The 25,287-nt window shown below is 36.3% G+C and overlaps 1 protein-coding gene across 3 annotated transcripts in view; it reads right to left on the reverse strand.

The window, feature by feature from the left end:
* Positions 1-25,287, reverse strand: part of DECR1 (2,4-dienoyl-CoA reductase 1) — a 45,897-nt gene that overhangs the window by 8,401 nt on the left and 12,209 nt on the right. For all 3 annotated transcript variants that reach the window (XM_059166067.1, XM_059166065.1, XM_059166066.1), the window contains exons 2-5: positions 14,253-14,455; positions 11,610-11,667; positions 11,398-11,484; positions 10,275-10,422 (exon numbers count right to left, since the gene is read on the reverse strand). In XM_059166067.1, the coding sequence (XP_059022050.1) occupies positions 10,275-10,422; positions 11,398-11,484; positions 11,610-11,667; positions 14,253-14,374 (415 nt within the window). In that variant the 5' untranslated portion in view covers positions 14,375-14,455. The remainder of the gene's footprint in view (positions 1-10,274; positions 10,423-11,397; positions 11,485-11,609; positions 11,668-14,252; positions 14,456-25,287) is intronic.

Genomic DNA, 25,287 nt, shown 5'->3' on the forward strand with positions numbered 1-25,287 from the left:
TTACCCCTCATGTTGGCCAGGATATGCTGAGTTTTGTTACTACTTTGGAAAATGCAGAGGGGAAGAGAGACTAACTATTTTTGGAGTAGGAATAAAATGTCTCTGAAAATTCTTCAAACGATTTTTATTATCTTTCAAACTTGTATCCTTGAAGTATGTATTCTTAAAGTATGTGTACTGCTTTATAAAATATAGTTTCATCCTTTTGCAAATATTAAACTTGTAATATTTTTTAGTGTAGCAACTAAGTAAGAAATAGAAAATCATGATTTCTTGGCAGCTAAAGATTATTATTTTAAACTTTCATTTATTTCAATTTATTGAGAATCTATTGTGTCCCAAGCACTGTTGATTATTGTAAGTTTTGTGTCTTTTTTAATGTAGCTTTATACAGTGAGTTATTTTCAAAAGCAGTTTGGAAAACAAAAAATTTAAATATTTACTGTTACATTTACTGTTTCTGACAGCCATCATTCCATCTGAATATTTGAGTTTCTATTTAGTATCATTTTTATTTTGCCTGAAGAACGTTTTTCAATATTTCTTGTAGTACACATCTGCTGGCATTGAATTCTTGCAGCTTTTGTTTGTCAGAAAATACTTTTATTTTTGAGAATATTTTGCTGTGTACTGAACTCAGGGCTAATAGGTTTTTGTTTTTTTCCTCTTTCAGCACCTTCGAGTTATCATTTTATTGTTCTCTAGCAAACATTGTTTTCTGATGATGTCAGTGAATATTTTTATTAACTATTCTTTTTTTATATTGTTCTCTGTTTCCTCTGATTGCTATTAAGATTTTCTCTTTTGGATGCCTGGCTGGCTCAGCTGGTAGAATAGGTGATTCTTGATCTCAGGCTTGTAAGTTCAAGCCCTACTTTGAGTGTAGAGATTACTTAAAATAACATGTTGTTGAAAAAAGAAATTTTCTCTTTATCATTAGTTTTGAGTGACTGATTAGGATATGCCCTGGTATGGTTTTCTTTGTATTTATCCTGCTTAGGATTTGTTGAGCGCCCTGGATCTACATATTGTAGTTTTTGCCAAATAGGGAAAATTTTCAGTCTTTGTTTCTCCAACTGATATTTCTGCCCCTTCCATCTTTATATTATCTTCATAATACATCAAAGTAAGATATATATGGTTGCTACAAGAAATTTTAACAAATGAAGTTTAAATATTACATCAAACTAAGCAAGATAACTCTAGCAAACAGTAATTTTTAAAAGGATACTAACACTACCCTAATAAAGTCCAACTGATGACCAGGAATGTTTTTAAACATTCTTTAAATGTCCCCACTATTCTAAGAAAGGCATGGACACAATACACATAAAGATACTCATATGGTCCTACTCTACTTTAAAATCTAAACAGCACTTAACTTGCACTCATACTACTGAAAGATAGGAAAGCCATATTCTACTCCTGCTCTACGATTCCTTCCTTGTCAAGCAAGGAGCACTGCTTCCATACTACTTGATTTTGTCAAAATGACTGGTCATCTTCTACTCTAGTAGTGAAGCTGGCAGACAAAACTGAAAGAAGTATTAAATATGCCCTCAACTTCTCTTGTTTTTGTGGGTCTCAAAAATGTTTCATTTCATAAACAAAGCATCACCTTTGTGCTTAGTAATGAGTTAGGAATTCGTGGAGAGAGGACTGGAGACAGGGCTGAAAGGGTTTGCACATGGGATATGAGTTGTGTATCTTGCTGGGTGAAAGCATTTCCAATCTTGATGGATGCGACAAGAGTAACAACAGGGAGTAATAACAAATGTAGCATGTGTCTTTTGAAATACAAAGGTGTCCGTAACGGCCTTTGAAAGGGCTTCTTTCATTGAGTTGTGCAACTACAGCTGGGCATGAAGATTCTGTGCGGCTTAGAGAGAAACAGCCAAACAAGGGGTGGTTATGGAAGGGATGAGACTGGACAGGCTGAGGGCACCGGATGATGGAGAGGGAAGGAAAAGGAACTGGCCAAGGACAGTATCAATGGATTAGAAATAAAAATATTTTAAAATTTATTTCTGTGTTTACAGTTCACACACTAGTCTAAGACAGGAAGATCATTAAAAACCTTGGGTTTTCTGATAATTTATTAAAACTTAGCATATGAAACGCATAAAATATTTTACTTAGTTCATGTATTTACTATTTCTCCTATCTATTGACCAAAAGGATGCTCTCTCTTCTTATTCTTTCTTCAGTTAGTGAATTGGTTCAATTTATTCTTCCTCTACACAAGGCTGCTGGTAAGATTACCTCAGGAATACTTCCAATGACATCCATCTAACCACAATTTCCTTTGGACACATTTCTTAAGTTACTTTCCTCTTTCCCCTCATTTTATGTGATTAATCTGCCTAAACAGTGACCTTTCACTCCCTCCCTTTCCCCCATAAAGGCTTCACATGGTTCAAGCTGTCCTGGACTGCTTCTGACTATTCCCACTGCTTACACACCCACCAAATTCTTCATATTATTTAGGCTAGCATATGTTTATTGACATGCATGAAGAAGCACATGTGCATTGGCAAGGCAATTTATATTTTTCATGAAGCTTTTATAGCTATCAGTTTGTTTTATTACTAAACCTTTGAGAAGTAATTAATTATACAATCTGTTTTACAGATGAGAAAGCTGAGTAAAGGTAAAAATATCATGACTCCCTAAGTGTCCAAGTATCAGAGTAAACTAGATGACTATGACTTAAACTGAACTACAGTTCTTCTTTTTTCTCACTAGACTTTAAAAATGTCAATTGTAGGGGCACCTGGGTGACTCACTTAGTTAAGCATCTGACTCTCAATGTTGGCTCGGGTCATTACCTCAGGGTCCTGAGACTGACTGAGCCCTATGTAGGGCTCCTTGCTGAGCATGATTCTCTCTCTCCCTCTCCTTCCACCTGCACTTTCCCCACCCCCCGCAGCTTGTGTGCTCTATCTCTTTAAAAAAAAAAAAAAAGTCAATTGTCAATTCTGACAATGATAGTTGATGCTTAATAGGTATTTAACAAACCAGTTTCTTAACTGTAGAACTGAGAATTTAAAACATCTACCTCAAAAAAAAAAAAAAAAAAAAAAAAAAAAAAAAAAAAAACCATCTACCTCATATATTAAAAAAAGACTAACTCTGAGCCACCTGTAACTATACAGGAATAAGGTAAGTCATATCTTACAGAGTAATTGCAAACATTAAGTGAGTTGATAAATCTTTAGCATTTAGGACAAAACCCAATACAGAATAAATAAGCATTCAATAAATGTTTGGTATTTAAAAAAAGGAAGGAAAGATAGAAGGAGGAAAGGAAAGGAGAAAGAGAAAGGAAGAAAATTAAAACATTTCCTTATAAATAATGTTTTGTTTTTTGCTTGTTCAGTATTCTAACACCTGTTCAGTCATCTATCTTTATTTAATAATTATAGAAGTTGCAGTAATGACTACAGAATACTGATATGATCTCATGTGGGAGGAATTCTCGCTTCTTGGTATGAAGTAATCCACGTGTTACCTAAGCTAGTCCAAAATCAAGTATAATATCTGGGTAGTATATCCTATAATAAAATTTAATAAAAATTTGTTTTATTGAGATAGAATACAAACATGTTTTTTAAAGACAACCATGGATAGGTGGCCAATATTTTCACTTGGATGTCAAGTCATTTAAGATTCTGATAAACAGCCAAATAGGACGTATATCATGCCATGTTGAACACTCTTCTAATATGTTTTCGACAGAGGCCTAAGAAATGGTTTGGGGTGTAGGTTAAACATGGTATCAATTTCAAAAGGTAGGGCTGTAGCCAGCACATCATATCATCTGTTCACAAAAAAACAGAGCTGAGAATGCCACAGCAGGTAGGGAGGAGGAAGCAACATCTGCATATAAATTCACCTCAAATATGTGGCTCATCCTCAAACTGAACCAGCACGGTCACAGCTCTAAGAAACGCAATTGAGAGTACTATCTGGAAGCTGAAAAAGTGAGCTTTACAAAAATTTTAGCAAAACAAAATCTAGCAATATACAAATAGACAATATATCATAACTAAGCAAGATTTTTATTCATAATGCAATGTTGGTTTGAAATCAAAAATTAATCAATGGAATTTACCATACTACCGGGTTTTTAAAAATCGGCATCTCAATAAAGATAGAAGATTTGACCAATTTAATGCCTATTCATAATTTTTTTTTAATTTTCAGTAAACGAGATACAGAAGCAAATTTCCACAACTGATAAAGAGCATTTATGAAAACCTACAGGTAAACTCTTAATTAATGATGACTAAATGAGTGCTTTGCTTTTGCTATCAAGAGGAAACATTTGCTTTCACCACTCCTATTCAACATTGTCCTATTTAACACTGGAAGTCCCAGATGGTAACTTAAGGCAAGAAAAGGAAATACAGATTAGAAAAGGAAGACAGAAAAATTGTCTTTTTTCACAAACAATTATCGAATATAGAAAATCCTAAAGAGTCTACTGAAAAAGGTATAAGAACTATTAAGTAATTTTAGCAAGCTCACAAAAAAAAAAGGCTAATATACAAAAACAAACCCATTGTGTTTCTAAATACTAGAAGTAAAAAATTTAAAAAATGAGAATATCATTTAAAATAGCACCAAAAATATACAATTATTTGGCAGAAATTTAACAAAATTTATTTAAGACCTTGCACACTAAAAATAGCAAAACATTGCTGACAGAAGTTAAAGACCTAAACAAATGGAAAGACACTGCATGCTGAAGGACTGAAAGATAATATTGTCAAAATGTGACTTCTCCCCAATATAATCTATAGATTTACCACAACCCTCTTCAAAATTTCAGTAGACTCTCTTGTAAAAATTATTGAATTCTAAATTTATAATGAAAATGCTCTAAACAGGGGTGTCTGGGTGGCTCAGTCATTAAGCGTCTTCCTTCGGCTCAGGTCGTGACTCACAATACCTGATGTCAAGCTAACATAAAGCTAAAGTAAGCTATATAGGATAGATGTATGTATTACAAAGCTAGGTCATCAAATAATGATAGATGTATCAGTTAAACAGAATAGAGAGCTCAGAAATTGACCTACGTTTATATCACCAACTGATTTTCCATGAAAGGACCAAAGTATTTTACTGAGGAAAGGATGGGCAGTTGGAGGCAAAAAATCACCTACACTGTTATCTCATACCAAATGCAAACATTAAGTCCAAATGGATAACCTAAATGTAACAATGAAAACTATAAAAGTTCCAGAAGAAAACAACAGAGAAATTAATTATTACTTTGGGTTAAGGAAAGATCTCTTAGGATTCAAAAAGCATGAGTCATAAAAAAATAATTTCATTAAGTTGAACAACATCAAAATTAAAAATGTTTCATCTTCAGAAGACATTGTTAAGAACATGAAAGACAAATCATAGACTGAGAAAAGGTATTTGCAAAACATGTATCTGATAAAAGATTTATATTCAGAATATGGAAAATAACTTTTTGATCCAATACCAAGAAGACAAACAACCTAACAAGAAAATGGACAAAAGATTAGAACAGACACTTCAAAGAATTTATACAACTGATGAATAATCACATAAAAAGATGTCAACTTCATTAGTTACTAGGGAAACATAAGGGGATATTACAAATGAGGGACCACTACACAAACTAAGGTAGGCCAAAATGTAATAGAACCAATCCGGTGTGGGCTAGAATATGGCACAAATGCATCTTACAAATTGCTGTTGGGAACGCAAACTCCTAGAGCCAATCTGGAGAACAGTTGGGTAGATTTGTCAAAATGCAGTTTCTTCTACTCACTAAAAGACAGTGATAAAGAAATGAAAAGACAAGCAGTAGATTGGGAGAAAATATTCTAAATACATGCTATATCTGACAAAATATACAGTCCAGACTAAACAAATAATTTCTAAAAATTAGTAATAAAAAAGACAAACAACCAGATAAAAATGGATTAAAAACTAAGATAGTGGGGATGCCTGAGTAACTCAGTTGGTTAAGCATGCAACTTTTTTTTTTTTTAAGATTTTATTTATTTATTTGACAGACAGAGATCACAAGTAGGCAGAGAGGCAGGCAGAGAGAGGAGGAAGCAGGCTCCCTGCTGAGCAGAGAGCCCAATGTGGGGCTCAATCCCAGAACTCTGGGATCATGACCTGAGCTGAAGGCAGAGGCTTTAACCCACTGAGCCACCCAGGCACCCCAAGCATCCAACTCTTGATTTTGCCTCAAGTCATGGTCTCAGGGTCATGAGATTGAGCCCCTTGTTGGCTCCACACTCAGCATGGAGTCTGCTTAAGATTCTCTCTCCTTCTGCCTTGCCCTGCCCCTTTCTCATGCTTTCTCTCTCTCAAAAAATAATAATATTAGTTGTTGTTGTTATTATTATATATTTATAAAAATATATACATATATATGTATATATAGTGAGGAGTAAGTAGAAGATAGCAAGAGGGAACCTTTGGTGGCAGTGGAAATGTTCTATGTCTTGGTTGGGGCAATAGTTACCTAAATGTGTAAGTTTAGCAAAACTTTGATCTGAATATATAAAATTTGTGGATCTCACTATATATAAATTTTATCTCAATTTTAGCAAACTAAAATTAATACATTCAAGTTATGTTATGCATTGATTTACTCTTTTCTTTAAGAAGCTTATAATAATCTTGATTTCATACTGTTTGCATCCTGGTATATGAAAGTACTTTGTAAATTAAAAAGTACCATAGTGGTATAAAGTATTATTAGTGCTACCTCAATAAAGTATTTTTATTAATTATTTTTATTAACATATAATGTATTATTTTCCCCAGGGGTACAGGTCTGTGAATCGTCAGGCTTACACACTTCAAAGCACCCACCATATCACATACCCTCCCCAATGCCCATAACCCATCCACCTTCACCATAACCCCCCTCTCCCCAGTGACCCTCAGTTTGTTTTGTGAGATTAAGAGTTTCTTATGGTTTATCTCCCTCCCAATCCCATCTTGTTTCATTTTTTCCTTCCCTACCCCTCAAACCCCCCACTCCATCTCTCAAATTCCTCCATCAGGGAGATCGTATGATATTTGTCTGATAAAGTATTTCTTATATGTCCTGGGGCACCTGGACGCCTTATTCAGTTAGGCATCTGACTTTTGATTTCAGCTTGGACCGTGATCCTGGGATTGAACCACAAGTCATGTTCCATGCTCCATAGGGAGTCTGCCTGACATTCTCTCCCTTCTTCCTCTTCCCCTCCCCACCCATGCTCTCTCTCTCTCTTTCTCTAAAATAATAAATAAATAAATCTTTAAAAGAAAAAAAACCTTACATGTCCTAAAATCATCTCTTGAGAGTTTTAAGAGGTATCTATTGTTTCTAGTGTTCTAGGGTTTGATGGAAAAATTTAGTATTTATCCTATCTTTGTGGCTAGATTTAAATAAAACCCCATATTAGTCTCTCTTTTGATCTCTTCTCAATGCAAGTTCTCTGATTCTTCAATAAAATTAGGTCTTCTTTTTCATACTATTCACTAATTTTTACATTGATACAAGACATCCTAGAGATGAATGGACCTCTGCATAATATTTTCAATATCCTTCCCAATAAGGATCAGCCACATATTTATTGACTTTTGTGATTATAAAAGCACATTGAGCTAATAATGTCTTTAAGAGTTTCCTAAATCTTTAATTTGTTCATAATTACTAATTTTTATCAATGCTACTTAAAACATAGTTTAATAATGTCCTTTTAATTCTTATCTTCTCTAGCTATGGCCACTGTTCTCTTCATCCTCAATCATCTGCTATCCCCTCTCTGAGTGTATGTCATCAACAACTCCTGCAAGCAAATGTCTATCTTTCGGTTGGGGGTACCCTTATCTTCTGTAGTCTGACTTCCCTCGGTATCTTACCTTGACTGATTTCTTAAACTCCAGACCACCAAACATACTTCTGACCACAGATTACCTGCCCCCTGAACTGACTTCTTTGACCTACTTCAGAGATCATTAGCACCTGAATTTCTTAACTCTTGCTCTAATACCAGAACAGACCCTGTGCACTATACTCTCCAGAGCCCAGTGGCATAAGTCCTTCAAACCCTGTCAGGTTATGGCATCAATAACTGACAGGAATCTTGGAAGAATAAAAACTGGCTTCCATTTTTTAAAAAGTCTTAGCTAATATATTTTTAATGAAGCCCATAGAATTTTAATTCAATGTGATGAATAAAAATAGATCATATTCTGTTAAAATGAAAGACAATAATGAGAAAAGGAAGAGTCCGACAGAAATCAAGAGTCAGCAGAAGGAATAGAAAGAGAATGAGGCAGAGGAACACAAAGAGGAGAAGGACCAAGCAAAATAGGGAATCAAGAGTGAAGAGCTGACAGAGAGAGACAGAGAAAGAAATAGAGAAATAAGTAACAGATAAGGAGAAAGAAAATCAGACAGTGACAGGCAGAGAGAGAAGAAAATCAGAGTCAGGGAACCTTGGACAAAAAGGAAGAGAGAAGAGCCCATTCTTCTCTCTCTTCCCAATCATCCATCTCTTCTGGAAAACAGCAACAACAAAAACCAACCACAAACAAATAAGCAAAAACTCACAAAATTACAAACAAACAAACAAAAAATCATGGAAACTCCAAATGGAATCGATATTCACTTTGCTGTAGGGGGAATGAGTGACCTGGGACTTCGATTTCAATGAGTGCATGGAGAAAGAATGGAAGTTCTACAGACTCCAAAACATCTAGCACCTCTCTAATAGCCTTCTGTCTGTTCTATATCCTTTTTCCAGTTGGCTTCAGAATTATCCACACAGTAAAGAAGAAGAAATTGATAGGGCACCTGCGTAGCTCACTCAGTTAAGCCTCTTCCTTCAGCTCAGGTCATGATCTCAGGGTCCTAGGATCAGGTCCTGCATTGGGCTCCCAGCTCAGTGAAAAATCTGCTTCTCCCTTTCCCTCTGTCTGCTGCTCCCCTTGCTTGTGCTCTCTCTCTAATAAATAAATAAAATCTTCTTTAAAAACTAAAAAAAAGAGAAGAAATTGAATCTAATGAGGCAAAAACTTCTGAACCAGAGGACAGAAACTGGCCAGCTCCATGCCTTCTCTTCTCCCCTGAAAACCCAAAGGACATCCTTCAAGGAAAACAAGGACTCTTCCTTCTTTTCCTAGCTCAGAATACTTTCCACCCTGAGAAATAACCCTATCTTTTAAGTCCAAACCCTTCCCACTTGTTCAGGGACAGAGTTTCATTCACCTCTATCATTTGGGCATACAGCACAGGACCTGCTACACAAAAGTTATAAGTAAGTGTCCCTTAAATGAACAAATATACACTAATTCTAGACGTATAAAGAAATACACACAAACATATATGTTTACACACAAACATATGTATATATGTATATTTGCTGCTTATATTATATGAACTTTTATAAGGTTTGTACACAATACTAAATAAAAATGTTCTAGTAATTTCCCTCTAGATCTACTCTCAGCAGTGTTCTGAACCACACTGATGTCATCATCATCCAAACTATTCACTCAGCATAAGCTCTCTCATCTAATCAGAAAGGCCTGCTGATTTTATCTGCTAAGTGTCTCCTAATTTATCCCTCCCGTAATGCAGCTACATGCCAAAAGAAAAGTTGGAATGGTCTCCCTACTCTATTCTATCCCCACATTGTTGCCAGTATCCTTTTTAATCAAGTCACATTCTTCATGAAACACCTTCAAGAGAAATCCATAAGGAAATAACTCCCCATTTCCTTCAGAATTAAAATCCAACTTTCTACTTCGGTGTTGGGAACATTCCCAATTACACCCAACCCACCTACCAAGAGTCATTTCCTACCATTCTCCCTCTGCATCTCTAACCACATCAAATTTGTCAACGATCCCTAAACCCTCGTTTTTCTCTTTCCATGGACATTTACATTTAGTCCCCACCCTCCTTCCACCCCCACTTCTCCACATCTAGATATGGGAAAACTCAGCTCAAATTGCATTTTGTTCCTCAACCTCATACTCATCCTTAGGGAGAATTAGTCATTCCTGTCCCTGGGTTTCCAATATACATGAAATAAGTATTTATTATAGCTCATATCATAGCATGTGGTAATTATTTAAGTAATTTCTTCTCCATTAGACCATGAGCTGTACAGCTATCAACACTGCCTTATTGGTGTTTGAAAATATCCCAGGACTTATCACACAGAACCTGTGTGTAGTAGGAACCTGAAAAATACATGAAAAATTAATAAACATACCTTTCTGTGCTTTAATTAGTTGTTTTCCAATTTCTAGTGTCACATAGGCAGTACCATTTAGAACTATGTCAGTTATGGTCTTCCAAGCATTAGGAGAGAGTCTTTCGGTGGGAGAAATAAAATTCCCTGCCGCATTGTTTATCACAATCTAATAAATGAATAAGGCAAGTGACACAAATTTTTAGATAAGGAATAACATTTTCCCTGAAGAGTTTTTACTTCTGAAACTTATTATTCCAAATAATACAATAAAGCTAAAACTGATAGTCTGCTATAAAATAATACCACCAGATTTGGTTTGGTTTTACTTTTTTTGAGCCTGTGAAAATCTCCTGTGTATTTACCGAATTTCAGAATCCTAATCCCTGTCAATAGCAGGGTAGAATCTATCATTATGAAAACAAATACAGATAAACATATCTACCATCTGTCTATACTGTATTTCAAGGAATCTCAAAATGTCGTTCAATTTCTGGTGATATTTTGGCTTAATTTACCCAATGAAATTCTTGGTTGATAACATGTTTCTTCACTATCAATAAAGATTCTACCTAGTTCTATTAGCAGATCAATATTATTGGTCTGTCTGAAAATACCTTTAACTTAGAACAGTGCTCTGAGACTACCAGAGGAAATGACTTCTTTCTGATACATGAACCAAAAAACAGCAAAATACCCATGCACATCACATCTTGAGTCTTAAAAAGAAAAATTTGGAGTATCTTGTAGATTTCTTTACTTGAATCATTCTCCTCTACTGATAGAGATAATCAAAAGTTATTAGGAAAGGCAAAGAGCATGAACCATTTAAACTAGATATTGTGCTCTTGGATAACTGCTCTTCTTATTTCATGATCTTATTAAAGAAAGTGAAATCAAGTTTGACTGCAAACGCATTTTTAAAGTATTTCCGAAAGGCAATGGTGTAGCAGTTCACCTAATCTGTTCCCTGCTCTGACCAGAGCTGGATCTTTCCTAGGGACAGAAAATAGGTGCTTCTCAACACAGCATTTGCTCACATCAGTATTTTATTTCCTTAGTGCATCCTCAGCACATCTTGGTGGGTGTCATCAATGTCAAAGGCCCCATCAATGGTCAAAGGCCTCATCACCATTACACTTACATCAGGATGTCCTGCAACTTTGATCAATTCTGATACAGTGTTTTGCACCATTTCAGGATTCCTCACATCACACTGAAGCGCATGAACCTGAAAAATATCAGAGAGAAAAAGGAATCCTCAATTTTTTAGACTTCTTAAACCAAAAACATGAATAAGTTACTTAAGCATGTTTTAATTCCTAAATCTAAATTAAATAACTCTTTTTAATATACCTTATTTCCAGTTTGAGAAGAAATTTCTTCTGCAGTCTCTTTTAAAACATCAATCTTCCTAGAAATAAACACATGGTACTTCACATGAGTTCTGAAATGACTTCATATTATTTTTTCTTTTTAATTCCATAAATTAAAAAACAAAGAGCATCTATAGCTTAAACAGAGGCAATCCTGACAAAATACAAAAGCTGTATCTACAAACAAATCAGTTTGAATGAATTCATTTTCTACAAGTTAAATTAGTACAATTTTTGCATATCTAATACTCAATTACTGAATTATTTACTTTTAAACTAGTTGTTTTATATCTACACACATATTTAAACTTATTTCTGTAATACAAAAATACTGATTCAAAGGGGTACATGCACCCTGATGTTTATAGCAGCATTATCAACAATAGCCAAATTATAGAAAGAGCCCAAATGTCCATCAACTGATGATAAAGAAAATGCAGTGTGTGTATACACAAATACACACACACACATATATTTATATGGATAAAGAATGGATAGATATACATATAAATAGATAGATATCTATATACATATATGAATGGATAAAGGAGTGTCTTGATGGAATATTACTCAGCCATCAAAAAAGAATTAAATCTTACCATTTGCAGCAGTGTGGATGGAGCTAGAGAGTATTATGCTAAGGGAAGTAAGTCAGTCAAAGAAAGACAAATACCATATGAATTCACTCATGTTGAATTTAAGCATCAAAACAGATGAATATAGGGGAGGGGAAAAAAGAAAGAGGGAGGCAAATCAGAAGAGACCCTTAACTATAGAGAACAAATTAAGGGTCACTGGAGGGGAAGTGGTTGGGGAATGGGCTAGATGGGTGATGGGTAGTAAGGAGAGCACTTGTGATGATTACTGGGTGTTATATGTAAGTAATGGATCACTAAATTTTACTCCACAAACTAATATTATGCTATATGTTAGCGAACTAGAATTTAAATGAAACTTGAAACTTGACAAAAATAAAACAAATAAAATTATTTCACTAATTACAATAATTTCTGTTCCCTTGCCCAAGCCTGCTTTAGAAAGAAAACATACTCATGATATAATGTAAACTTCTACTATACAAAATCTGTTATGTATAAAATGTGTTAGATTTTAGACCGAATTTAAGAATATAAAAGCATCATATGTATTGTTTCATACTCTTGAAAGAAACATGAAAAATAAACCATAAACATATATTATGTAGTATTACAAAGAAAATAATATATTAGGGGTGCCTGGGTGGCTCAGTGGGTTAAAGCCTCTGTCTCCGGGTCAGGTCATGATCTCAGAGTCCTGGGATCAGGCCCCGCATCAGGCTCTCCGCTCCGCGGGGAGCCTGCTTCCTCCTCTCTCTGCCTACCTCTCTGCCTGCCTCTCTGCCTGCTTGTGCCTGCCAAATAAATAAATAAAATCTTAAAAAAATTTTTTTTAATTATTTGTAAAAACATAATATTTTTTAAAAATGTTCTTGCCAATTTGCATTAAAGGAAATATCTGAAAGAAATTCCTTTGGCCCTTTGTAATTTACATAATGACTTGTCATTCAGATTCTTATTCAGCCTATGTAAAAATCTGACACTGTGCAAAATAGGAAGAAGGTGTAGATTTTTTTGACCAGTCTCTGGTCTCTAAAGTTCAGTCTCTGAAGTTGTAGACTTACACAGTTACAGGATCCCAGGATAGACCTAAATAAGAAATTCCATCTATATGGCCTTATCCTTCCTACATTTATCACAATAGATGTTTTAAAATATCTGCCCATCTTATAGAGAATGGAAGGATTATATCCATTATCCTAATACAACGTTAATTATCCCTAGAAGCAGTAACTATAATCACTCCTACTGAAAACAGCCTCAATACAGTGCTTTTTAACTTAAGCTTCAGGTACAAGAAAAAAAATTCTATCACTGAATTTGAGAAATATATATACCATGAGTTCCATAATCAATCATTACTGATCTTCCTCAATCTAACAATGGGGTTACATCCCTGGTAAACCCACTGTAAGTTGAAAATACCATAATGTGAAAATGTATTTTAATATACCTAAGCTACTCAACATCATGGCTTCATCTGGCCTACCTTAAATTAGCCTATAGTTGGGAAAAATCATCTGACACAAAGCCTGTTTTATAATAAAGTGTTAAATCTCTCATGTAAACTTACTGAATACCACACTGAAAGTGAAAAACAGAAGGGCTGTATGTGTATAAAATGACTGTGTTCTTGGTTGTTCACTCTCACAACTGAGCGGCGGCTCACTGGAAGTTGCACTTCACTGCCGGCATCAAGAAAGAGCATCTTACTGCATATTATCAGCCTGGGAAAGGTTCCAAATCCAAAATTTCAAGTACAATTTCTACTGAATGTGTATCACTTCCACACCGTTGTGAAGTCGAAAAATCCTAAACTGAATCAATGGAAATCATGGTCCATCTGTATTTCTATCATTACAAATTATAACTGGTTTTTCCAAGGAGATTTATTTAAATAATCTAAAGGATATGCCATAGAAAATTAAGATGAAAAACAAAACTCTGACAAATAGTGTTTTCAATATCATGGCACAGAACTGTTCTATAATAGGCTCTTGCCAGATAACTCACTGAGCATGACTTACCGGCTGGCTATCACACACTGAGCTCCCAGGCTGGACAGAAGAGTGGTCATTCCTTTACCAAGGCCAGTACCTCCCCCAGTAAGAAACGCCACTTTTCCTTGAAAACTATTAGGTGGTAGCATGGCTTTTTGAATGGGTTTGAAGAATTTAGACTGAAAAGCTTCATTGTTTTGATACAGTATTTTTGTTCCATAACTGAAAAACTGAAAGGGAAAAAAAAGATTAATTAAAATTTTCAAAAATGCATTTCCACAAAATAGATGATTTTCAAAAAACTTACTCTTGAATTTACTATTAATCAAATTCTTGGGTTAACAAACCCACTGTAAACATATTGTATTGCATTTAATCAATTATGATTTTCTTACTGAAATGTTAAGCAACATAGTGGAATGGTTAAAAGCATGGGCTTTGGAGCAAGACTACAAAGGACAGAATTTTCCCATTAGTTGCATAACCTTCAGCACGTGATTCAACCTCTGTGTGCCTCAGTTTCTTCTATAAATGGAGACAATAACAGAACCTAACTCAAAGGATATTGTAAGCATCACATGAGTAAATACAAGTAAAATACCAAGACCATTGTTTAGTTTATACCAAGCACTTTATAAATGCTAGTATTATTATTTACAAGGGTTCTGCTTAAATTTAACTTTAAAAAGCACTAACATAGCAAGGAAACAGTCAATAAAACTAAAAGGCAGCCTACTTAACAGAAGAAGATATCTGCAAATGTCTTATGAGATAACAGGCTAAGATGCAAAAAATCCAAAATCTATCAAGAACTTATGAAATTCAACACCCCAAAAAATAAAAAATCAAGAAATGGGTAGAAGACATGAATAGGTATTTCTCCAAAGAAGACAACCAAATGGCTAACAGACACATGAAAAAGTGCTCAACATCACTTCACATCAAGAAAATACAAATCAAAACCACAATGAGATACCACCTCACACTGGTCAGAATGCCTAAAATTAACAACTCCAGAAACAACAGATGTTGGCGAGGATGCGGAGAAAGGGTAACCCTCTTACATTGTTGGTAGGAATGCAAACTGATTCCACCACTCTGCAAAACAGTATGGAGGTTAAAAATAGAGCTACCCTAAGGCCCACCAATTGCACTACTATGTATTTATCCAAAGAATAAAAAAAATTGTGACTCAAAAGGGACACATGTACCCCAATGTTTATAGCAGCAATGTTCACAATAGCCAAAATATGGAAAGAACCCAGATGTCCATCAACAGATGAATGGATGAAGAAGTAGTAGTATACATACACAATGGAATATTACCCAGCCATCAAAAAGAATGAATTCTTACCATTTGCAATGACATGGATGGAAGTAGAGGATATTATGCTAAGTGAAATAAGTCAGTCAGAGAAAGACAAATGCCATATGATTTTATTCATATGTGTAACTTAAGAAACAAAATAGATGAACACAGGGGAAGGGAAGGAAAAATAAGATGAAAATTAAAAGCGAGGCAAACCATAAGAGACACTGAAATCTAGGAAACAGAGGATTGCTGGAGGGGAGGTGGGTGGAGGGAAGGAATAACTGGGTGATGGGCATTAAGAAGGGCACATGATGTAATGAGCACTGGGAATTATATGCAACTGATAAATCACTAAAAATTCTACCACTGAAACTAATAAAAAAATAAAAAATGATCCTAGTTGAAAGATGCAAATAAAAGTTGCAAAAAAAAAAAAAAAAAGGAAAGAACATAAAGCACATTCATCTTTTAACAAGAATAATTTGGATAAAAATAACATTCCATTTTTGAATCATTGAAAAAAATTATTCAAATTTCCTCATAAGGCTTATTAAATCAAATGTCTTTTCCTATGTTGTCTTCCTGAGAGTAAATTTAGAATAGATAACTATTTGTTATATTTGAAATAGGGGGAAAATAATATCTTACACTAAAAATATTTGTATTGCCCTATCTTATCAGTCTTACAATTCACATTCTCACATTACTTGTGAAAAACACTGCCACTCTCTAACATCTAATTCTAAAAACAGACTTTTTTTTTAAAGATTTTATTTAATTATTTGACAGAGAGAGATCACAAGTAGGCAGAGAGAGAGAGAGGAGGAAGCAGGCTCCCCGCTGAGCAGAGAGCCTGATGCGGGACTCAATCCCAGGACCCTGAGATCATGACCCGAGCCGAAGGCAGCGGCTTAACCCACTGAGCCACCCAGGCGCCCCTAAAAACAGACTTTTAAGTGTTGAACATAACAAACAATAAAGAGTTAATTTCATCAAATGCTTACCATGTGTCAGGCTTCAATTATCAAACCAGTTCATCTTCACCACGCTATGAAATAGATACCATTTTTACCCCACTGTACAGGAAGGACCCAGAGAAGTTAATTATATTGCCCAAGTCACAGAACAAAGATACCAATGTGGTCTGATACTCCAGCGCCCTCCCTCATCATCACCTTGTGTATTTCCTCACTACTCACTGAACTTCTACAGACCTTAATGATCACCCCAAAGAGGCACATGATATTCCCCAGGTCATGGCTGGAAATTTAAACTCCAGAATCTTATCATTTCCTGATAGAATATTCCTGCATGCTAAGTGGGTTTCCATCAGTTGGTCAAGGATATCTAGAAATGTATACTAAAGAAATAACTGGCAATGTAGTCAATGATTTAAGAGAAGGCTGTTTATCAACAGGAAGTACACAAGAAAATGCGTATGATATGATGTTAAGTGAATAAAAAGGTACACAATATGTTCTGAACTATAAATAAAAATATATGCTTAGAAAAAAGACTACAGGGGCACCTGGTTGGCTCAGTGGGTTGAGCCGCTGTCTTTGGCTCAGGTCATGATCTCAGGGTCCTGGAATCGAGTCCTGCATCAGGCTCTCTGCTTAGCAGGGAGCCTGCTTCCCTCTCTCTCTGTCTGCCTCTCCGCCTACTTGTGATCTCTCTCTGTCAAATAAAAAAAAATAAAATCTTAAAAAAAAAAAGAGACTACAAAATAACAACAGTAAGTAGTAGATTCAATATTTACCATGTTCCAAGGTCTACTAAAGACTTTTAATGCATTACCTTGCAACAATCCTGTAAGGTGAATTCTATCATTATCGCCAAATTATAGGAAAAAAAGCTGAAACATAGAAAGTCAAGTAACTAATTTTTAAAGACAAATAACCAGTTGAAAGGAGCCGACTCAAATCCAAGATATGTCTGAGTTCAGGGTCCATCCATTACCTTCCTTACACAGTTATTAACTCTAGGTGATGAGATCATGGATGATTATTTTTGCTTTTTGTTTGGTTGGTGTTTCATATTTTAAAATCTTTTCAGAAGTATGATTTGCTTTTATACTCAGCAAAAACTGCTGTTGAAAGACAAAAATTTGAAAACATGTATAAAGTAATTGGTGAAGATAAATCTGTAAATCTGATTATGTTCCATGCTTGCTGGTCGTTGTATTTCCTTCCTTTAACTTCATGTTGACAAAGCATTTTCCTTTTGTATCCCTTTGCCAGAGCATAATAATCCAAGTGACCTACAATAATAATCATTCTCTACATAAATGGCAGTTTTACTTAAGGTTGCCGCCGCCTCCAGGACTACTACATTAAGATGATGAATCAGGAAATTTGCACAAGTAGGCTGGTGAGTTAGTCACTTCCCATTAATAATGAAAAAAATGTATTCTAATTTTTCAAAGGCTCTAAAATGAGTTTTTATTTATTTAGTGTTGATTTGTATAAGGAATACGATGTGGTACTTCATGAAAGATAAATTAAGTAACTAAATAAAATATTTGTGTATATACAAACATTTTTTTTATTTATCTTAAAACATTTTCCAACCTCCCAAATAATAAATCACTTTGATAATAATTCCTACTAAGTGTCTATAAGGTATCAGGTTACTACATAGCACAGGCTTATCTGTTGTATTTTATTTGACCTAATCAATACTGATTTTTCCCACCAAACCAGAAGTGAAGAAATTGATCTATTTTAAATCATATTACCTTCTGATAATTCATAACATATATGTTATTGAATATTAAATTCAAACCATCCGTTTGCCTAAAAGCAGGTTTTTCATTTCAATATTAAGACCCATAGCAATGACCAGACCTCACAGAATCATGTTATATTCAGTCTCCTATTTCTAAAAAGGAAGATCCTGAATAACCTGAGATAGCATTTTGGCCATTTCTTTTTGAGTAATAAAAAGTGAATACAAAACAGACTGTAAAGTTTTCAAATCTTGCTTTGTGTTTTTTCTAGAAATAAGTTGTCTTCTGAAAATAGATATAACACCTTTCGTATCAAGATTGATTTCTCAGGACATTTTTTTTTTTATGTAAATTCAAGTTAGTTAACATGTAGTATATTATTAGTTTCAGGGGTAGAACTTAGTGACTCATCAGTCGCATGTAACACCCCGTGCTCATTACATCAGATAGTGCCCTCCTTAATGCCCATCACCCAGTTACCCCATTTCCCCCAACCCCCTCCTCTCCAGCAACCCTCAGTTTGTTCCCTATAGCTGAGTCTCTTACAGTTTGCCTCTCTCTCTGTTTTTTTTTCTATTTTTTTAATTTTTTTTATTTTTTATAAACATGTATTTTTATCCCCAGGGGTACAGGTCTGTGAATCAGCACTCACCAAAGCACATACCCTCCCCAATGTCCATAACTCCACCACCCCTTCTCCAAACCCCTCTACCCCCAGCAACCCTCAGTTTGTTTTGTAAGATTAAGAGTCACTTATTGTTTGTCTCCCTCCCAATCCCATCTTGTTTCATTGATTCTTCTCCTACCCACTTAAGCCCCCATATTGCATCACCACTTCCTCATATCAGGGAGATCATATGATAGTTGTCTTTCTCTGCTTGACCTATTTCGCTAAGCATGATACGCTCTAGTTCCATCCATGTTGTCGCAAATGGCAAGATTTCATTTCTTTTGATGGCTGCATAGTATTCCATTGTGTTTATATACCACATCTTCTTGATCCATTCATCTGTTGATGGACATCTAGGTTCTTTCCATAGTTTGGCTATTGTGGACATTGCTGCTATAAACATTCGGGTGCACGTGCCCCTTTGGATCACTACGTTTGTATCTTTAGGGTAAATACCCAGTAGTGCGACTGATTGGTCAAGATGGCGGAGAAGTAGCAAGCTGAGACTGCTTCAGCTAGCCGGAGATCAGCTAGATAGCTTATCTAAAGATTGCAAACACCTGAAAATCCATCGGCAGATCGAAGAGAAGAAGAACAGCAATTCTGGAAACAGAAAAACAACCACTTTCTGAAAGGTAGGACCGGCGGAGAAGTGAATCCAAAGCGACGGGAAGATAGACCCCGGGGGGAGGGGCCGGCTCCCGGCAAGCAGTGGAGCAACCGTGCACAAAATCAGGACTTTTAAAAGTCTGTTCCGCTGAGGGACATCGCTCCAGAGGCTAAACCGGGGCGAAGCCCACGCGGGGTCAGCGTGGCCTCAGGTCCCGCAGGGTCACAGAAGGATCGGGGGTGTCTGAGTGTCGCAGAGCTTGCGGGTATTGGAACGGGAAAGCCGGCTACAGAGACAGAGCCGACAGTAAGCTCACAGCTCCGTGTTACCTTGAACCGGTCGCAGGCTCGGTGAGCGCAGCCGGAGGTCAGGCAGACGGGAGTAACTGGGCGCGGTTCTCTGAGGGCGCACTGAGGAGTGGGGACCTGGGCTCTCGGCTCCTCCGGGCCGGAGACCAGGAGGCCGCCATTTGTATTCCCGTCCTCTGGAACTCTACGGAAAGCGCTCAGGGAACAAAAGCTCCTGAAAGCAAACCCGAGCGGATTACTCACCCCGGCCCCCGGTAAGGGCAGTGTAATTCCGCCTGGGGCAAAGACACTTGAGAATCACTACAACAGGCCCCTCCCCCAGAAGATCAACAAGAAATCCAGCCGAGACCAAGTTCACCTACCAAGGAGTGCGGTTTCAATACCAAGGAGAGCAGCAGAATTCCAGAGGAGGAGAAAGCCAAGCACGGAACTCATGGCTTTTTTCCTGTGATTTTTTTTAGTCTTGCAGTTAATTTAATTTTTTCTTTTTCATTTTTTTTTTTTTCTCGCCTTCGGGTAAAAATTTTTTTTAACTGTTACCTTTTTCTTTTTTAACGATTTTTTACTAGTTTATCTAATATATATATTTTTTCTTTTTTACATTTTTCTTAGGTGTTTTCTTTTTTAAAAAATTCTTTTCTTTTCTTTTCTTTTTTTTTTCTTTTCTTTTTGTTTTTTTTATTTTTTTCTTTCTTCCTTTTTGAACCTCTTTTTATCCCCTTTCTCCCCACTCACGATTTTGGATCTCTTCTAATTTGGTTAAAGCATATTTTCCTGGGGTTGTTGCCACCCTTTTAGTATTTTACTTGCCCCTTCATTTACTCTTATCTGGACAAAATGACAAGACGTAAAAATTCAACACAAAAAAAAGAACAAGAGGCAGTACCGAAGGCTAGGGACCTAATCAATACAGACATCGGTAATATGTCAGATCTAGAGTTCAGAATGACAATTCTCAAGGTTCTAGCCGGGCTCGAAAAAGGCATGGAAGATATTAGAGAAACCCTCTTGAGAGATATAAAAGCCCTTTCTGGAGAAATAAAAGAACTAAAATCTAACCAAGTTGAAATCAAAAAAACTATTAATGAGGTGCAATCAAAAATGGAGGCTCTAACTGCTAGGATAAATGAGGCAGAAGAAAGAATTAGTGATATAGAAGACCAAATGACAGAGAATAAAGAAGCTGAGCAAAAGAGGGACAAACAGCTACTGGACCATGAGGGGAGAATTCGAGAGATAAGTGACACCATAAGAGGAAACAACATAGGAATAATTGGAATTCCAGAAGAAGAAGAAAGTGAGAGGGGAGCAGAAGGTATACTGGAGAGAATTATTGGGGAGAATTTCCCCAATATGGCAAAGGGAACGAGCATCAAAATTCAGGAGGTTCAGAGAATGCCCCTCAAAATCAATAAGAATAGGCCTACACCCCGTCACCTAATAGTAAAATTTACAAGTCTCAGTGACAAAGAGAAAATCCTGAAAGCAGCCCGGGAAAAGAAGTCTGTAACATACAATGGTAAAAATATTAGATTGGCAGCTGACTTATCCACAGAGACCTGGCAGGCCAGAAAGAGCTGGCAGGATATTTTCAGAGCACTAAACGAGAAAAACATGCAGCCAAGAATACTATATCCAGCTAGGCTATCATTGAAAATAGAAGGAGAGATTAAAAGCTTCCAGGACAAACAAAAACTGAAAGAATTTGCAAATACCAAACCAGCTCTACAGGAAATACTGAAAGGGGTCCTCTAAGCAAAGAGAGAGCCTACAAGTGGTAGATCAGAAAGGAACAGAGACCATATACAGTAACAGTCACCTTACAGGCAATACAATGGCACTAAATTCATATCTCTCAATAGTTACCCTGAATGTAAAAGGGCTAAATGCCCCTGTCAAAAGACACAGGGTATCAGAATGGATAAAAAAACAAAACCCATCTATATGTTGCCTCCAAGAAACACATTTTAAGCCCGAAGACACCTCCAGATTTAAAGTGAGGGGGTGGAAAAGAATTTACCATGCTAATGGACATCAGAAGAAAGCAGGAGTGGCAATCCTTATATCAGATCAATTAGATTTTAAGCCAAAGACTATAATAAGAGATGAGGAAGGACACTATATCATACTCAAAGGGTCTGTCCAACAAGAAGATTTAACAATTTTAAATATCTATGCCCCCAATGTGGGAGCAGCCAACTATATAAACCAATTAATAACAAAATCAAAGAAACACATCAACAATAATACAATACTAGTAGGGGACTTTAACACTCCCCTCACTGAAATGGACAGGTCATCCAAGCAAAAGATCAGCAAGGAAATAAAGGCCTTAAACGACACACTGGACCAGATGGACATCACAGATATATTCAGAATATTTCATCCCAAAGCAACAGAATACACATTCTTCTCTAGTGCACATGGAACATTCTCCAGAATAGATTACATCCTCGGTCCTAAATCAGGACTCAACCGGTATCAAAAGATTGGGATCATTCCCTGCATATTTTCAGACCACAATGCTCTAAAGCTAGAACTCAACCACAAAAGGAAGTTTGGAAAGAACCCAAATACATGGAGACTAAACAGTATCCTTCTAAAGAATGAATGGGTCAACCGGGAAATTAAAGAAGAATTGAAAAAAATCATGGAAACAAATGATAATGAAAATACAACGGTTCAAAATCTGTGGGACACAACAAAGGCAGTCCTGAGAGGAAAATATATAGCGGTACAAGCCTTTCTCAAGAAACAAGAAAGGTCTCAGGTACACAACCTAACCCTACACCTAAAGGAGCTGGAGAAAGAACAAGGAAGAAACCCTAAGCCCAGCAGGAGAAGAGAAATCATAAAGATCAGAGCAGAAATCAATGAAATAGAAACCAAAAAAACAATAGAACAAATCAACGAAACTAGGAGCTGGTTCTTTGAAAGAATTAATAAAATTGATAAACCCCTGGCCCGACTTATCAAAAAGAAAAGAGAAAGGACCCAAATAAATAAAATCATGAATGAAAGAGGAGAGATCACAACTAACACCAAAGAAATACAAACTATTCTAAGAACATACTATGAGCAACTCTACGGCAATAAATTTGACAATCTGGAAGAAATGGATGCATTCCTAGAAACATATAAACTACCACAACTGAACCAGGAAGAAATAGAAAGCCTGAACAGACCCATAACCAGTAAGGAGATTGAAACAGTCATTAAAAATCTCCAAACAAACAAAAGCCCAGGGCCAGACGGCTTCCCGGGGGAATTCTACCAAACATTTAAAGAAGAACTAATTCCTATTCTCCTGAAACTGTTCCAAAAAATAGAAATGGAAGGAGAACTTCCAAACTCATTTTATGAGGCCAGCATCACCTTAATCCCAAAACCAGACAAGGATCCCACCAAAAAAGAGAGCTATAGACCAATATCCTTGATGACCACAGATGCGAAAATACTCAACAAAATACTAGCCAATAGGATTCAACAGTACATTAAAAGGATTATTCACCACGACCAAGTGGGATTTATTCCAGGGCTGCAAGGTTGGTTCAACATCCGCAAATCAGTCAATGTGATACAACACATCAATAAAAGAAAGAACAAGAACCATATGATACTCTCAATAGATGCTGAAAAAGCATTTGACAAAGTACAACATCCCTTCCTGATCAAAACTCTTCAAAGTGTAGGGATAGAGGGCACATACCTCAATATCATCAAAGCCATCTATGAAAAACCCACCGCAAATATCATTCTCAATGGAGAAAAACTGAAAGCTTTTCCGCTAAGGTCAGGAACACGGCAGGGATGTCCATTATCACCACTACTATTCAACATCGTACTAGAGGTCCTAGCCTCAGCAATCAGACAACAAAAGGAAATTAAAGGCATCCAAATCGGCAAAGAAGAAGTCAAATTATCACTCTTCGCAGATGATATGATACTATATGTGGAAAACCCAAAAGACTCCACTCCCAAACTGCTAGAACTTATACAGGAATTCAGTAAAGTGTCAGGATATAAAATCAATGCACAGAAATCAGTTGCATTTCTCTACACCAACAGCAAGACAGAAGAAAGAGATATTAAGGAGTCAATCCCATTTACAATTGCATCCAAAACCATAAGATACCTAGGAATAAACCTAACCAAAGAGACACAGAATCTATACTCAGAAAACTATAAAGTACTCATGAAAGAATTTGAGGAAGACAAAAAGAAATGGAAAAATGTTCCATGCTCCTGGATTGGAAGAATAAATATTGTGAAAATGTCTATGCTACCTAAAGCAATCTACACATTTAATGCAATTCCTATCAATGTACCATCCATCTTTTTCAAAGAAATGGAACAAATAATGCTAAAATTTATATGGAACCAGAAAAGACCTCGAATAGCCAAAGGGATATTGAAAAAGAAAGCCAACGTTGGTGGCATCACAATTCCGGACTTCAAGCTCTATTACACAGCTGTCATCATCAAGACAGCATGGTCCTGGCACAAAAACAGACACATAGATCAATGGAACAGAATAGAGAGCCCAGAAATAGACCCTCAACTCTATGGTCAACTAATCTTCGACAAAGCAGGAAAAAATGTCCAATGGAAAAAAGACAGCCTTTTCAATAAATGGTGCTGGGAAAATTGGACAGCCACATGCAGAAAAATGAAATTGGACCATTTCCTTACACCACACACAAAAATAGACTCAAAATGGATGAAGGACCTCAATGTACGAAAGGAATCCATCAAAATCCTTGAGGAGAACACGGGCAGCAACCTCTTCGACCTCTGCCGCAGCAACATCTTCCTAGGAACAATGCAAAAGGCAAGGGAAGCAAGGGAAAAAATGAACTACTGGGATTTCATCAAGATCAAAAGCTTTTGCACAGCAAAGGAAACAGTTAACAAAATCAAAAGACAACTGACAGAATGGGAGAAGATATTTGCAAACGACATATCAGATAAAGGACTAGTGTCCAGAATCTATAAAGAACTTAGCAAACTCAACACCCAAAGAACAAATAATCCAATCAAGAAATGGGCAGAGGACATGAACAGACATTTCTGCAAAGAAGACATCCAGATGGCGAACAGACACATGAAAAAATGCTCCATATCACTCGGCATCAGGGAAATACAAATCAAAACCACAATGAGATATTACCTCACACCAGTCAGAATGGCTAAAATCAACAAGTCAGGAAATGACAGATGCTGGCGAGGATGCGGAGAAAGGGGAACCCTCCTACACTGTTGGTGGGAATGCAAGCTGGTGCAGCCACTCTGGAAAACAGCATGGAGGTTCCTCAAAATGTTGAAAATAGAACTGCCCTATGACCCAGCAATTGCACTATTGGGTATTTACCCTAAAGATACAAATGTAGTGATCCAAAGGGGCACATGCACCCGAATGTTTATAGCAGCAATG

Source organism: Mustela lutreola, chromosome 3 (genome assembly GCF_030435805.1).
Source record: "Mustela lutreola isolate mMusLut2 chromosome 3, mMusLut2.pri, whole genome shotgun sequence".
Taxonomy (NCBI): Eukaryota; Metazoa; Chordata; class Mammalia; order Carnivora; family Mustelidae; genus Mustela; species Mustela lutreola.